Source organism: Corvus brachyrhynchos, unplaced genomic scaffold (assembly GCF_000691975.1).
Source record: "Corvus brachyrhynchos isolate BGI_N302 unplaced genomic scaffold, ASM69197v1 scaffold148, whole genome shotgun sequence".
Classification (NCBI taxonomy): Eukaryota; Metazoa; Chordata; class Aves; order Passeriformes; family Corvidae; genus Corvus; species Corvus brachyrhynchos.
In genome coordinates, this window is record NW_008239785.1 from 786,873 (window position 1) to 803,181 (window position 16,309).

General features: G+C 42.3%; 1 protein-coding gene across 1 annotated transcript in view; it reads right to left on the bottom strand.

The window, feature by feature from the left end:
* TBCD (tubulin folding cofactor D) overlaps positions 1 to 16,309 on the bottom strand; it is a 114,936-nt gene that overhangs the window by 45,458 nt on the left and 53,169 nt on the right. The window contains exons 16-21 of the mRNA XM_008640610.2: positions 12,146 to 12,203; positions 7,781 to 7,810; positions 4,331 to 4,416; positions 1,919 to 1,999; positions 1,106 to 1,179; positions 117 to 234 (exon numbers count right to left, since the gene is read on the bottom strand). Of these exons, the coding sequence (XP_008638832.1) occupies positions 117 to 234; positions 1,106 to 1,179; positions 1,919 to 1,999; positions 4,331 to 4,416; positions 7,781 to 7,810; positions 12,146 to 12,203 (447 nt within the window). The remainder of the gene's footprint in view (positions 1 to 116; positions 235 to 1,105; positions 1,180 to 1,918; positions 2,000 to 4,330; positions 4,417 to 7,780; positions 7,811 to 12,145; positions 12,204 to 16,309) is intronic.

Genomic DNA, 16,309 nt, shown 5'->3' on the forward strand with positions numbered 1-16,309 from the left:
AATTCAATGGAAACACAGTTCAGTGAGATGGAGATTTCCATAATTATACTCAGGAAGCTTTTAATAGACCAGACATGAAAGGAAAATTTATAGTCTAGATAATCTTCCATTAATACCTATTATTCTCTTGTGCCAGTTTACACAGAGCATGGGTGATCTCAGCACAGGCAAGGATTGCCCCATGGCGTGTGTGCAGATCTGAGCCCACTGATAAAGGCAGAAGTCTTGGCAAAACTGGAAGAGATTAAATAATTAATTTTTTTTTAAAAACAAAGCATAGTGACAGATCACAGTTCTAAATGTAATTTTGCCTGCCTAGAAATAACATTGGGAAAGCATTTCTGTAAAGTCAAGTATCCTGGCGACTTTATGAAAAGCAAGTTTTAATGAAGTAAATTCTGACAAACCACACTGAGCTATTTTATACTCCCAACTACCTCCCTGGCTGGAGTAAATAAAATAACATTGCTATTGGGCATTGAGCTGGCTGAGCAGTCAGGAAATACTGCCATGGAATTTTATTTCCATGTTAAGTGTCACCTTCCTAGACCACGACAGGAGCCCAGGCAAGGTCTGCCACTGCAGATTCTCAGGGGGCCAGGCACTGCCTTCAGCCACATTAAAAATCTGCCAGTACAGCCTCAGGATGTGCAATGGGCTGAGCAAAGGACCCTGGGCTCATGCTAGGAAACATCTGATTACACACACAGTCAGAAAGGAATCCTCCTGCAGATGTCAGACTGGACAAGACAAAACAAATCCCCCACCCTTTACAACATCAAAGCCTTCTCGGCAAGAGCTGGGAATTTGAGGGGTAGCTGCTGGAGTTGTTCCCACACAACTGCACCCATTTATTCACCTCAGAACCAACAGAGTCCAGTGCAGCCAGGTAACTGAAGCCCACACCCCAGATAAAAACCACCCTGACAATAATTTATAATGGTTGCATAAAACACGCAAACGGATAAAGCCATCAGGGTCGCTACACTGTACCAAGTGGCAGAGGAAATCTTACTTTTCAGTAACTCACGGTGCATGTTTAGATCTTTGTAGGTTTGTTCTGCCTAAGCTTGGCCTGGCTGAGCAGAGCTCAGCTGGTACCTACCCACATTTGCCATGTACTCAGGGGCCCGGGGAGTGATGTTATGCAGAGCTTTGGTTGAAAGTTCTCGAATAACACTGCAGATGTAAGAAAGCATTTCTGAGGGTTAGCAATTCAGGAGAATCAATGTGCTAAAACAGTAACGTGAGGAAGGGACTCCTACCCCCAAGCAAAGCCCCGGCAAGATTCCAAATTACAGTATTCTCTGTCCGTCCTATGCTCCCCCCTGTGAAAAAGCCAACGAAACCAAAGAGCATCCATGCAGCCAGCCTGCAGCCAGCTTCCAGTGAAGTGAAAAGAGCTCAAAGAGACAAGGAAAAACACCAGTGGGGCTGGTGGAACCTGAGGGCTTGTTCTGTGCACTGGCAGGGACAGTGCAGTAAACTGTGATTATTTCTCACGATTCAAACTATGATCAGCACTGATAGAATCTCCCTTGTGTGATACGTACACATTTCAATCTTCACGAACACTGAATGTGAGTAAGCATCATCTCTATGTGTGAAATCTACTTTAATTAGGATAATTGTATGGTGACAGTGTTTACCCCTCACACACACTATATGCCATATAAATGGGTTTTATTAATCTATTAACAGATTGAGGTCATGGCCAAAAGACAAAATTCATTAATCCCTTTAAGTGACAATCTGCTTGGGAGGTACAGATGGTATCACCTACTGCTTGCCCAGCCTCCTTCAGTCAAATGCTACTGCAAACCCAGGTGTGAGTAAAATTTACAAAAATAATCTACAAAAGCACAATATGCAGAACAGTCAATTCTTGGATATTAATAATTAGATTTTATGAACTCACCTATCCCAGTGGTTAATCTTCATGTTAACTAAATGATCAATCATTGGCTGTGTATACTCAGGAAAGCCAGCAATGTACACACTGAAAAAGAAAAGAAAAGCAGATATAGATTGGAAATATAGTCCAGAGAGAGCACAGAATCAATATCTGAGTGCATTTTAGCACAACCTGCTCCAAAGATTTAAATTCTCTGGTTTTAAACCAACCAAAAAATTAATTAAATGTGCCTTCTCCTAAATGAGATGCAGCTGAATGATAGAATGGGAAATACTTTGAATTTTTGAAAAAAACTTAAAATCACTTCTGTAAAACTTTCAGATTGTTTCTAAAAGCTGCTATACCTACAACAAGCTTGACATTCAATCCCACTGTTACATTCCAGAAAATCTAGATGTCTATATTAACTTGAATAATTATTTCAGATTGGAGAAACTCATCACTGATACCAACTAGGAGACAGAGGAAAACTAAGTTACAGAAATGTGCTACATCTTCATAAATACAATGGTCCAAAATGGAAAATGGGTTTTCAATTTGTCCTTTATAAAAATCAAACACACAAAAAGTTAACTGTGACAAGAGCTGTGAAAGCTGCAAGGTTCAGGTGTGAGATGGAAGGGAACACCAGCACTAATTACCTAAGGAGCCTGCAGTTACCTAACTCACAGCCACGTTTGCCTTCCAATCTTCAGAAGCATCAACTATCGAAAGCCAAGGTCAACACAAGTGAAGTGAAATGTTTTTTCAGTACATCTGATGAGTGTTAAATCACCTGGGGAAGCCCAACAGTCAGCAGGACATGTTTGTGTCAAAAGGGCACAAAGGGACACATGGATTACCTTAATTTCACCTTTTCACATGAGTGATTAACTTTGCAGCTGCAAGAGTGCTCCATTAAAACACCTGTGTGCAATCAGAAGCAAACAAAGAGAAAACCCAAATACTGCCACATGTTCCCATCCTGATACCTATGGAATTCATCAGAGCAGGAATCCTTAAATCCACAGCCCAGACCTTGGTCACTTGAGCCAAGACTGGGCACAGAAGCACCCTCTACTGAGCCCTGAGGGGGATTTGACAGTTGGTTCAACTTGTTGGTCAGAAGAACATAATCAGTGTCCAAGCCAGAATTATACAAGAGAGAAAATAAAAAGTGCTTTGTCACTGTTGACTGCTTTCAATTTTCTTAGTACAAAAAACTAGGGTTCCATAATCACATGGATGCCATACACATGGATCTCGAGCAGCATGGAAACACCAGGCTCCTGCATTTCCCCATCTCCCGTAGGTGGGAGCTCTGGGGAAGGCAGTGGGAGGAGGGTGGGGACCCCAGAAGGACTGAAGTCGGTTATAGGTGAAGGTATGAACAGACTGAAATGATTCTGCACAAAAGGGACAATGAGGAGGTGGACAGATTAATTTAAAAAATAGTCGAGGCAAAGACAGAGGATTCCAGTACAAATTATCTTGAAAAATCCCAGTGGAAGTCACAAAGTTGGCAGTGGAGCATGAACCATCATGTACCTGTCTGCTGTTTCTGCTCCCCAAGGACACCATCTGCTCCAGCCTCTCTGACCTGCTGGGCTCCTGAGCCGCCCCATGGGGCGATTTCCTGCCCTGTCTCAAACAGGGCTGAATCACCCTCTGTGGGTGCTGCTGTGCTGATCTCCCTGCCTTGGCTCTGGACAGAGGCTGGGGCCGAGGCCAGCCTCCGTCTGAGACAACTCAAGCCAGAACCAGCCCTTGCTCTTCGTCATTTCCTCTCAAGGAAGTGCAATATTCTGTTCCTTCTGGCCACCCACTGCCCCCAGTTTGGCTCCAAACTCCCCTGACTTCAGCACCTGTGTGTCCAGAGCTGACACTCTATTCCAGGACAAGCCCCTTGTTTATAACCACACCACTCCAGTCTGGGTATTTCCCATTTGCTCTTTGCAGAGATCAGTTTGGTTTTTCAAACATTGCTGCACACTGTGGCCAGCTTTCCAGCTGTTTTCCACACAAACACTCCAGTTGAAGGTCTATGCACAGACCACAAATTCAACAACTTGGGCAAACTGGTTTTTTAAAATGGGTATGACTTGACCTTTTCACCCACGTCAGAGTCTATCTGCCATCATAACAGCCTCTCCTTTGACTACAGCTCTCTTCATCTTGTCCAGCTTAGACAGTTTTGTGCCACCTGCAAACACGGCCTCTTGGCTGCTTCCTCCTCATAGTCATGGAAATCATGGCCACTTTTTCACTCTGCCTCATACACAATAATCAGTTTGGTGCAAAAATAAAAACACAGTTTTGATTTACTTAAAACCATCAGTATTAAGCAATATTCAGTAAGGTGAGGCAATCAGACAAGTATTTCATTATGTACAAGAAGTCCCTCACGTTTAGGAAAACCAATGATTGGAAACTTACCTTATAGTCAAGTAACAGTTAACTCTGTTACCAACAGCAAAATAATCAGCTGCAGTGAGAATGTCGATGCCATGGGGGAAAGTGCCCTACAAACAAAATATTATTATTTTAAAATGTAAAATACATTCCAAATAGGCAACATGATTGAAAACACATCTCCTGCTACTCTCCCATGCACTGAAAAAATACAATTTAATTTATAGTAAAATCACTTGTAGTAGAGACATAAAGGATATTGAATATATAAACAGCAAAATACCTCACTTTGCTTGTGAGTCAATGATAAACAGCCCAAGAAAATGGCAGCAGGCAGTAACCTATGCAATTGCTCCCTTCCCACCTCCCAGTCATACCAAAATACATATTTGGTGAATGCATGACTATGTATGTACCCACAAAATTATTCCTCTAGAAGGATTTAGGTAAACATAAACATGTTTCCAGTTCATGTGAAGGCACAAGGTGAATTTAATGAAATACAAAATGAGAGATTTAGGCACCAAGAGATGCATCACGTGTAGAACACATGGGAGTTTTTACTTACACTTGTATTTTATGACTCATTAATGAACTAAAAAACGGGGTTTGTTTGTTTTTAAAATGAACACTGGTTCCCAGCAAAGCCTGAAACTCTGAATTGTACTGAAGGATCCCACTTCTGCCATCACTGCTCAAACCAGTCTGTTTCTAGAAGATAAATCATCTTTCTAAATATGAGATTTCCACTTAGAAATCTGCATTTCTATATGTAAGCAATCCAATTCAGATATTGAGAATTTTATTGGCTCTGCCTGGTTTAACAGAGCATCACAGGGCAAGGCTGCTTTGGAACAGCAGAGGCAGCACAGCATCCATGAGGCACAATGAAGAACAAATGGAAAAGAGCCAGCTGACAGACACTCCACTCACTTCCAAAAGGGACACTCAGAGGGTATTAAAACAATGAGACTCCCTAGAAGTACAGGTTTGGGATGTGATGCAGGTTTGTTTACAGCTCGCTCATCCCTTCCACATTAGGATCCAGCCATGCAAAACTCGTGGGGAGTATCTCTCCATCTGAGCCTGAATCACTAAAGCAGCTTATCCTGGAAGCAGTGGGAGCTGCCAGCTGCTGCCGAGGTCTTGCTCTGGGAAGCAGAATTCCAGTGCTCCAAGAAAACAAAACCTGAAATCTGACAGGACCAAGGAGAGACAGAGTACTTATGGCTTATCCAAGGGATGGCCTGCAAGCCCTGATAACTTGAAGGTAAAATGAATGCTCTGTCCAAAAGCCTCACAAACTCTGATTAGGGGCAAAGAGGTACATGAGAAACACCTCAGCGTGATTTAAAGCCAAAGAGCAAGACATACAATGGAAGATTATAAAGATGCACACTACATCAAGAAAATCTCAGCCAAACAATTTGAATTCTAGCTGCCAGCTGGACCTTGCTATTTGTTCCCCAGCTGTGAGTGTGCCAGTTCGATGCCATCTCACAAAGTCACGGTGCCACCAAGCCTGTCAGTGAGACAGCAGAACTCCTGAGTTCAGGAACACAGAGGTCATGGCCAGTGGGAGAGTCAGGCTTCACAGGAACAGCCAACAGCTTCTATTCTCTCAGAACACCTCAAACTTCTCCAATATAAAAGTTGGTGTTATTAGAAGTAAGTGCATTTCTCATGACTTATGCTCAGAAAAATTCTTCAGATCTTTCAGGGCTTCCATTTACACACAGTGTAAGGGGCATTCTTACGATGGCTTCTTCTGTGGCCAAAAACAAGCTCAGGATTCAGGACATGTGGAATTGGAAAGCTGAAGCAGGGCAGGAACCAGGAAACAAGTGAGGGCAACCTTTTTCTCCACCTATTTAGTAACAGCATTATTACCTCGGGTGGAGAATATGTTTTAGCTCCTTCCAATTCAGAGAAAGGGTGTCTCTTTCAACACACTGCATCCAGGGAGAGAACTCCAGAAGGTGGATCCACTCATTAAGTAACCATTTTCCTAGGCACCAAGGAATGGTTCAGCAAGTAAAACTTCTGACCTTCTGCAGGAATCAACTGGAGCCTGACAGTTCCTCCATGCCATGGAAACTCACTGTTTCACTGCTGGTGTGCCAACACAGAGGCTGAAATCATCATGTGTTCAACTCACACATTTGTGGGTCAAAGCAGAGTCTGTAAGGAACCCTTCTGGCTGTAAACTAACATGGGCTGTACTCCTCTGACTAAGAAATTTAAAAAACACAGAATTTTTGCTACATGGAAGCACTTCTAAACCTGCAACATCCAGGAGCCCTCTCTCACCTGGAGCTAAGTCAGGGTAAGGTGTTATTTGCTTCATTCAGCACCTCACACAGTGGAATCAGACTGAGCTGCTGTGTGATGCCCAACCTCTCCAGGGCAGGAACTGCAGACCCAGGGAAGAGTCACCCTGGCTTCTGTTTATCACAGACCCAGCTGGGTCAGGTCACCAAAAATCCCTAACCTCTTTCTCCTAAGTGTTCTTGCACCCTTTCTCTGCTGTTAACCTACTTCTATCTAGAAATACACACTGAATATGAACGGATTGCTTAACAGCTGGAGTTCTAAAGGAATAATATTCTGGTTCAGAACACAGAGATTTTCAGGAATGCTGCCAGGTGACAGCATTTTAACAAAGATCCCTTAAAGAGCAGCTTATTGATAACAACAGTGCTTTAACCATGCTCACATGCCCTGCTCTGTCACAGAATATGCTAACTGAACCATTCCCCCCCACACTTCCTCTCTCTTAGTTATACACTCAGCTTTATTAATTCCTGGTGAGAAATCACTAAATCCAAGGCTTTGCCCTATTTGCTTCTCCTCCAAGCTTGCAAATCAAAGCTGTCTTGAGGATTTTAACTACTTAAATGTTGCTAAGTTACACAGGAACCTACCACAATACTTTTTACCAAAGGACTTGGGTACCTCCAAAAGTAGCAGATTTCTCAAGATATCTAGATGATACAACAGACGAGCCCAAAAATTGAGTTGAAGACTCCTAAGCCTTATTTACTGTGGTACCAACTGCAGCAATGATTGCACAGCCCACTTCAGTTGTTCTGCTTCTATTGAAAACTAGATAGTCAATGAAAAAAAACAAACAAACAAACAAAAAACTGCCCTTTTCCTGCTTTAAAAGCACTGTAATTTCCAGGGTATACAATGATCAGCCCAAATGCTGGTTTTGTTTTTCAGAAGGACTGACAATTACCAGTAAGCTCATTTTCTTCCCAAACTGGAATACTAAAATAAAGCTCACACCTCAGAAAAATATTCCACAAGAACTTGCTGCTCATATGAATTGAAAAATGAAAACAATTATTTTGTGACATTCTTTTACTCAATTTTTCCAAAGCCGCAGTGTTTAATTTTGATTTTAGGCACTCCATGCTTACAGTAACCTCCAAGGCACAAATGAATGAAGATGCAGGGAAGTCACCATACCTGTCTCCCAACATTCTCCTGGAAGGCAGCCTGAGGAACAGAGAACAAACACACCAAAACGAGTCAGGTTTGCTTTTTGATAAACACCAGATGATGAATTCAAAACACACAACAATATAAATGACCCATGGCTTTTCTGTTTTAAATAAAGTAAACTTTGTCAGTAGAACAAGCCCGCAGGGCTTTTCTGTTTCTGCATCTCCACGTTCTGCTGCTCCTGAAGCCGTACGTTGCACGGCAGCAGTTTAAGAATGCAGCTTTATTAAACTCGTCACACCCACACAAGTGCTTGGGAGTAGTGACACAAGGCTCGGCCCTGGGATGGAAAAAACAGCATGATGTAGACAACAGCAACTGAGGCAACTCACTCTTGTCTGACTTCAACATCATTTGCTAAGAGTGGGCAAAGTTTAATTCTTTGTCAATGAAAACTTCGGGCAAAAAAACACCGAGACTGCAATACTTATCTGCAGGGCATGTGTCTGAAAGCATGCTGAAACACTGGACTTTGAAAATTTGAAGACAATATTCATGTATATCTCTTGTATTTTGCACTAAATATACTCAAGATCTTGCAAAAATGCAATGAAAACAACCATAAAGTTAATCTACCTGTATGGCATACAGAAGAAAACCTACTTAATTCCCTATTTGAATTTTTTCTCTCTTGCAAAAAAGCCCATTATTTCTATCCCTCTAAAGGACATACAATCCTAAGTACTAATAAAAGCTTCTGTAAATTTTAACTCTTTTCAGAGAGGGGAGATCATCGTTATCTGGACACTCCTCCAAGGAACTGTCACTCTCTCTGCACACACAGCTTTGCAGTGATGGACGACACTTGTTAACTGATATTTAATGGACAGGGGGGAAGTTCCTAATGTTTACTGAAAAGCCACAAGAATTTGGACAGACAGAGCTTCTGTATTCCCTCCATACAGTACCCCTGTGGTAATCCACCTGTGAACACAACAGGTTCAGCTGGCTCCCCAAGGATCATACTCTACAGGTGGAGCAAGGGCTGACGCCAGCCGGGATGGAGCCGGAGCCTCCCGGAGCGTTCCCGAGGTGCTGCTGCCTGTTCAGGCTGCTGCCTGCAGCCCCTGCAGACCTGCCTGGGCAGATCCAGCTCCTGCTGGCAGCACAGGACACAGAGCACAGGCTGGGAGCCCACCCCCTGCCAGCTGTGCCCCGGGCAGCACATCCAGCAGCTGCTGCAGCCCAGCTGCTGACACGGGCCTTTTCCCCTCCTCCCCTCGCTCCCAGCCAGGACATCGGTGCCTGTCACTCTGCAGCATTCGTTTCTTTCTGCTTCCACATCAGCTTGAGGTCTTGTTTGATGCTACTGAGACCCTCAATGCGTTACTGATGGCATAGGCTGTTATTTTATGCTATGCACCCTCTGGAGATCAATCAGAGCTCATTAAGCTGCAGCCAGCTATTTGTGCAGCTGAGCTCCCCTTTAGTGAAAAGAAGGCAATTCGGTGATAATCTTCTAGCCCATTCCATAAAAAAGGTATATTTGGGATGAAGAACGTATTTTCTGGTAATTTGGGTGTATCCAGAATCACAGTTTAATGGGTTTAGTGGCAGACTGGGCAGTGCTGGGTTAACAGTTGGACTTGATGATCTTAAAGGTCTTTTCCCACTTAGATAATTCTATGATTCTATATTTTATGCTATTGAGACCCTTTTTTACTCAGCACAGGCACATTTCAGTGAGGATGCCATTCTCGATCATATCCAAGGGATTTCATACAATCACTGCATTACAATGTCATTTAAAAATGTGCTGCTCAGACAAGTGCCTAAATGATACAAAATCTGTAAAGCCCTGAAATTCCTAAAAGATACCAAATACTTCAAGTGTTTTGTGAGAATAATTGTTCATTTTTTTATACAATCCCCTTCTGGAGATGGAAAAACTGGATACAAAGATACTAATTTAAAGATTCCATGAGATCAGAACCAAGGTGACCAACTAGTCTGGCAACCTGAATGCTCTTCTTTCCCACAAAAACTGAAAAAATATGACAACGTTCTCTAAAAATATTTTGTTTAAAACAAGATAGTTTAAACACCATCATCCAACCCAGAGAAAAAAAAAACACCTCTCTTTGAGATGTCAGAGCTGAATGGAATCCAATTCAACATCACTTATTCATCTGATTATTCCTTATACTGATTATTCATGAAAGAGTTGCACAAGCCAGCCCAGAATGCTCATGGAGCTTCAAAAGCAGAGTCTTGTTCTATTCTCTCTAACCTCAGGGTTCAAAATGTCTCTATTCACCATTTTATTTTATTGGTGCTCTGCATTATAATATACTGCATATTGTAATAGATAGAAAACCTAGTAAAACATGTTGTTTATTTAAATATGTGTTTAACTGTAGTAATGATTGGAAATATTTAGCACTCCCAGGTATTTTTCTTCAAAATTGTAGTAATGGCTGGTAAACACAAAATATTTCTTTGCCTTTCTAAAATAAGGGAAAAGGCTTTAGTAATTTCCTAACTATCCATCAAACAGCTATTCCAAATTTTGACCAGCTCAGAATTAGAAAGCACTAGTGAAAAAATTAGTGAGACTGGAGGTAGCTGACTTGCAGACAGCTCAAGAGCCTGGGCTACAGCAGAAGAGGAAAGGGAGGAGGAATGTGCTGGGTTTTGTACTCATCAGAAATACAGATACACATGCTGCACTAAGCTCACAGCTTTAGTCAACAGCGCTAGTTTAGCACACAGTTCATGGTACAACTATCAGTTTATGTTTAAGTGTAGTTAAGAAACACACTGATGATCACAGAGGACAATTAAATCAAGGTACCAAAGGTAACCAGCACACCTGTAGTGGCAATCGTGTTATAAAGATTTCTCCTCTATGTATATATAAACCCTGATTCTGAGGACAGTTCCTAGGGATCACATAAATAATTCACTGTCCACCACCTCTGCTCCCTAATGTTTTGTGCAGCTCTCAGGAAAGCAAATTCCTCTTAGGAATTGATTTGAATAAAGGGACTTAAACTAGCCAAGAAGAACAAATTCTACAGTTTCTAAAATGTAGGAGTTGAAGTTTGGGGGTAGTAGCATGGCTGATACTCATTAGTTGTACAGTATGAGAAGAATATGTCCTGGCACTACTCAGCAACCTGCAGCACCTTGGCTTGCGTTGGTCTGAGCACCTCCAGACCCAGGAGCCGTGGTGGGATTGCTCAAGCACTGACTCACTTCCCCAGCAATTACACTGCAGCTTCATTCAGCAGCTTCAACTCACCAGCAGAGGTGTGGCTACAAAAAGTAAGGATGCTATCCAGGTATCCCTGAGAAACCCTTCTGATGTTATAAACATCAGCTTTCAAAATTTCAGTCAAAAAAATCAGACTGACTTGGTAATGTGCATATTGCAAAGGCTGTTTTGTTTTGGTTTTTTTTTTAACACATTCACAGTGGCATTTATTGTCAGGAACAGAGACATCTGGTTCTTTGGCAGACACTCTTTGGTCCTGGTTCAAGTTCATACAGTTATAGGGTGGAGTTTTTTACATTTGCATAAGAAAATGTGGTTTATCTGTTGAAAGATACAATTCACACTTTTTTTTTTAAAGAAAGCAAGTTCAGTATCTACAACACACAGACTTAAATTCTCATAGATAAGATGTCCATTCTTTCTTCTTCTCAAATTCTCTAACTAGAGAAATCTGTAATTCTCCATCATTTCCCTTCTCTTAAGAATACTGCTCTCAACTCTCAACAACAGAAATATTTTCTAAAAAAAGTTCCCACAGAATATACTTTGGTGTCAGTTCTATTCACTACACAAGAGTACCTGCCTAATGGATTTGTCACTTTCTTTTAAAAATTCCCAGTCCTATGGAAAGAGTTTTATACAACAACTGAAAATATGTTTGAAGGAGAGAGCTTATTCTAGAAATTTTCAGCTTGCCACGATTAAAGGGTAACAGCTGATGCACAACCAGAAAAGTGTAACCTCACAAAACTCACCAGCTTGGAGCCTTGCAAAAGAGCCAATATCTGTGTATTATGTAGGACCCTTTTGTGTGTGATCTTGTGACTACAAAATGCTAAATAACTCTTCCTTAGATACTTTATCTTTATCATCATGACAGCAATACAGCAGTCTGTTAACTGTGGCCATAAATCAAGATGTGCATCTGTGGATTATATAAGTTAACATTTAAATTCACATGATACTTCTAAGGATTTTAAAGAACGCTTTTTTTGCTCCCAACTTAATATTTTGCTTCTCTACTGTAGCTCAATGCAGTTAAGTCTACAAATTATTAAATGAAAACAAACAAAAAGTAACAGAGTCATGGAAGCTGGAATGTGGTAACTTACAGAAGCAGCTCTTCTGCAATTAACATCACGATCAAATACTGCAGCAATAACCAATGCACTGAGGAAATAAAACACTGGGCATTAGTACCAAATATATGAAAAGAAATGTGCAATGCCATCATTTCAACATTTAGCCTTCTAAGCAGAACAGGCAGCACGTCCTCTAAGCAGCTTATTATTTAGAAATACAAGCCTGAACTAAAATCTCAGTTGAAGTAACCTTGTACTTCCTTGTTTCTCTGTGGACTTCCCACAGCACAACAGCCACCCCACTGTGTCAAAAGAATTTATGGAATACACAAATACATTTACTGCACAGAAAGGTTTTCTGTTTTAAACAGAGCAGGGGTTTAAAACCTGGGCATAACAATCATCTCTAATGCGAGACTCAGACAGTGCAATTTTAAATTAAAACTTGGAAATACAGTTTCTCAATAGCCAAAAGCACAGCAAGTCTTGTGTAAGGCTTAAACACAACACAAAGTTAAGCAATGGAAACCTGCAGTTATCTCCACAAGAACAGTCACATCCTGTAAGGCACAAAAATCAAACAATATGCAAATCCTGATAGAAAGTAACCTGCAAGATAAACTGCCAAGCAGTTTTTTTAGGGTGACCTGTCGAGACAGAAGAACAATTATATGAAACAATTTCTTCATGCATGAAGTCTGGTGACCTGCACAGGGTAATTCTTCTGCCTCAAAAGAACTGCTGTTCAAAGATGTGCTACACAACACAGGAGAGAGAATATATCCCAGGACATGCAGTCTGCAGCTTTAGAAATCCACCTCCAGCATTCAATTAACTTCAGCAACAAATAAACATCACTTCAGGAGAATCATTTAAGCAGAAAATTATTCCTTTCAAACCCTGAAACTCTTCATTACATGATTTATTGACTCCAGGCAAAACCGGAAATAAATACTGGCTGAACAGTAAATTCAAGATAGCTTTGCTTCAGCATAAGGATATTAATTACACTGATAATATCAAACTTCCCTGGGTAGTGGCTATCAGTTCCCTACAGTGATGAATACTGCGTTGTTCCAATTCCCTGAAATGCACAGTCAGCTTGGCCTCTGTAATTTCAGTTTATCTCCATTAGGGAAAACAGGAGACAGAAAGCCAGAATGAAATGAAAACAAACCCCAATAAAGTGTTCTAAAGACAGTTAATGCTTTCTTATTGCTACTTGCAGGAGCAATACCCCTCTGTGCCACAAAGACAAGAGGAAAGAGGAGGTCACAGAAACAACAGTGCCTGGAAGAGCAAACATTCAGGAAGCGTTCCATCAGGAAGCAGCACACATGGCTCACTGCTGAAAAACTGCTGGGTCAGATACACACTCTTCATACTGTGCTTGCTAATTCTCTGGCACACAGAGAGACTTAGAAATTATTTCAAAAGGACTCTTAAGAAGTATATAGTTTTAATGATATGACCAGCTCCCATAACTGTTTTAATTAGAGAACTTTCAAGACTAAAGGAATGGGATGAAAATGATCCTTGAAACCAGAAAGAAGCAAATTTCTGCCTGCATTTCTAATTGTACAGACTGTAAGCTAGAACAGTAATTTGTCAGTTATGCAGTATTTCAATACTGGTCTTTTCCAAAGAGGGGAAAGAAAACCCCCACCCACAAAAACACCCCTCATCACACCAAGAAGCTCAGAATCGAGTGCTGCCCTCACTGCATCAAACAAAAGCTCATCTTATAATCACATTATACTTCCCCATTTCTTTCTTATTCCTCTGTTACCTTAAGACAAAGCTGTGTAAGTAAAGCCAGCAAAGCAACATATTGTCTGTGATACCACCTGAGTCACTCAGTGCTGCAACCAAACACTGTGTTAAGCAAAATAAAAACCCCAAGAATTCTATCATTGCCCCGTTATATTCCTAAATCATACTGCAGCCACTATTTTATGTTAATCCTTTTAATGAGGTATTCTAACTTATCAAACAGCACAAATACTCCTTTCAGGCTAATTCCCACTTGGAAGTGCAGGCACATCCTCCACAAAGCCAGGCTGAGTGCAGAAGGCAGCGTGCCGAGGGTGAAACACATCTAAGGTGTCTTCACCTGTCTGCTTTGTCGTGGGAGTTTATGTGATACTGCACCAGGATTTCCTAACATAAAGAAACTGTTTATGTCAAACCAAGTGGGATATTTTTTTAAGCTACTCAAAGCATCGTGTCTTGACTTGTCAAGTGCACCACACCTGCCTGCTGCCAGGCAGGCCAGAGGATGGGCTTTGCACCCTCCAGCCCCTACAGAACACCTTTCCTGGCTCCTTGTTGCACCCTCCAGTCCCTATGGATCACCCTTCTTGGCTCCTTGAGGGATATGGAGCCTGTATGCATGACAGCAGTTAAGTGCACAATAAACACAAACAGACTTTAAAAGTAAGTTGCAATTTTATCAGTCAACTAATAATTCTCCCTTTCTCCATTTTCCCTTCTTTGCTCCTCCAGGGACTCACCTAGCCAGCTTCAGGAGAAAGTCAGAACGATTCAGTATGGCAGTGGGCACTTCCCCAGCCCACCTGGATCTCATTCCCTTCCCTGACAAGGTGGAAATCACCAGAGAGCAGAGGCAGGCCAGGTGAGAGACATCAGAACACAGAAACAGCACAAACACCAATTACCCTCAACTTACAAGGACCAGGTGTACCAGGCAATAAACCTGAATTCCCTTTACCACCTGGAGCAGGCACTTCCAGTCTCCACCAGCCACAAGCAGCAAGAAGCTGATCCTACTGCTAACCCCTGGGAAGCTGCTACCATCAGTTCCAGTGTGCCACCCTGAAGCTGTGGGATGAGAAAAATAAACTCTCAAACCTCTTACCTATTTGGTACAAACCCAAAATTTCCTTCCTGTGCCCTAAAAAAGGGTGAAGTCTAAGTGGTAACAGGACAGAATGGTAAACTCTCCTCCCTGCTGTACATTAGGAAAGGGAAAGGCACAATAACCACCACAAGCAAAGTGGGTTTGAACAATCCAAGCGAGTTAACAAAAGGAGGTGAGACCAGAGTCAGACTCAGGTCTGTCGTGCACTGCTGCTGCAAACAGCCCCTTCTGCACCTCTCCAGTTGTGCCAGTGCCCAGCTGGGAGGGCTACACAGCAAGCTGGGTGATGAAAACACATCTAGACTCAGGGGTTTTTTTCACTTTTGAGACCAGAGCAGTTCCCCTATTAACTTTATCCCATGGAGCTGTGTTACACCACTGCAGGAGCAAGCAGAAGGGCCTGCTCCAGCCACACTGCAGATGACTGTCTCAGATTTAATTCCTCCTTTTATTTAGGAGAAGGTCTAAGGAGAAGGAGAAATGCTGTGACATTCCCATTTCCACACTGCCTGCTTCTGCAGTCCCTCTAACCCAGCTCACACAGAGCTCTCACACTTCCTGCTGGCCACCCACCCTCCTACACTGTTCAGTGGGTTATTCCAATCCAAAACTTTGAAGTACAACGATGAAAGTCTAAGAAATACACATGTGGAAAAGAGCAACAAGAAAAATACTTAGAACAGGAGTGACAAATCCTGCTATTAACAAAAAAAAAGAAAGAAAAAAGGAGGTCTGAGATGCCCCTGCAGGAGGTCACTTTACCCAAGTGCCTTCAGCACCCTGCTCTCCTCTGCAGGTACATGACAGCAGAAAGCCATTCTCCGTATTTCATCATGGTACAAGACATAGCTCAAAGCAATGCTTCAGATTTCCCCAGTTCTGCAGGACAATCCTGCCCTGGAGCAAGCTCCATCATCCATCCTGAGCCACACCTGCCTGTTCCCCCCTCCCAAAGCCAGGCAGCACCCCGGGGAAGCCAAGGCCGCCCGCCCTCGCGCGCTGCACCCACGGCGTGTGCCCGTGCTCTGCTGCACAGAGACAGATCCCAGCTCCCAACAGATCCCAGCTCCCAACAGATCCCAGATCCCAACAGATCCCAGCTCCTGACACCCTACACCAGCCACAACAGGCAAAGGAACCTGCACCCTGCACAGCTCCATGCGGTTCAGATAGCCAGCAACCATTTAATCACTCTCATTGTATTACAGAGTGCAAGTATGTTTTCCTTTTTATTTTTTGTTTAGGTTTTAAACAAAACAGTTCAGCTGCTTGCTGTGCACCTGCCACTTCACAGACAGCAACTTTCACACCTA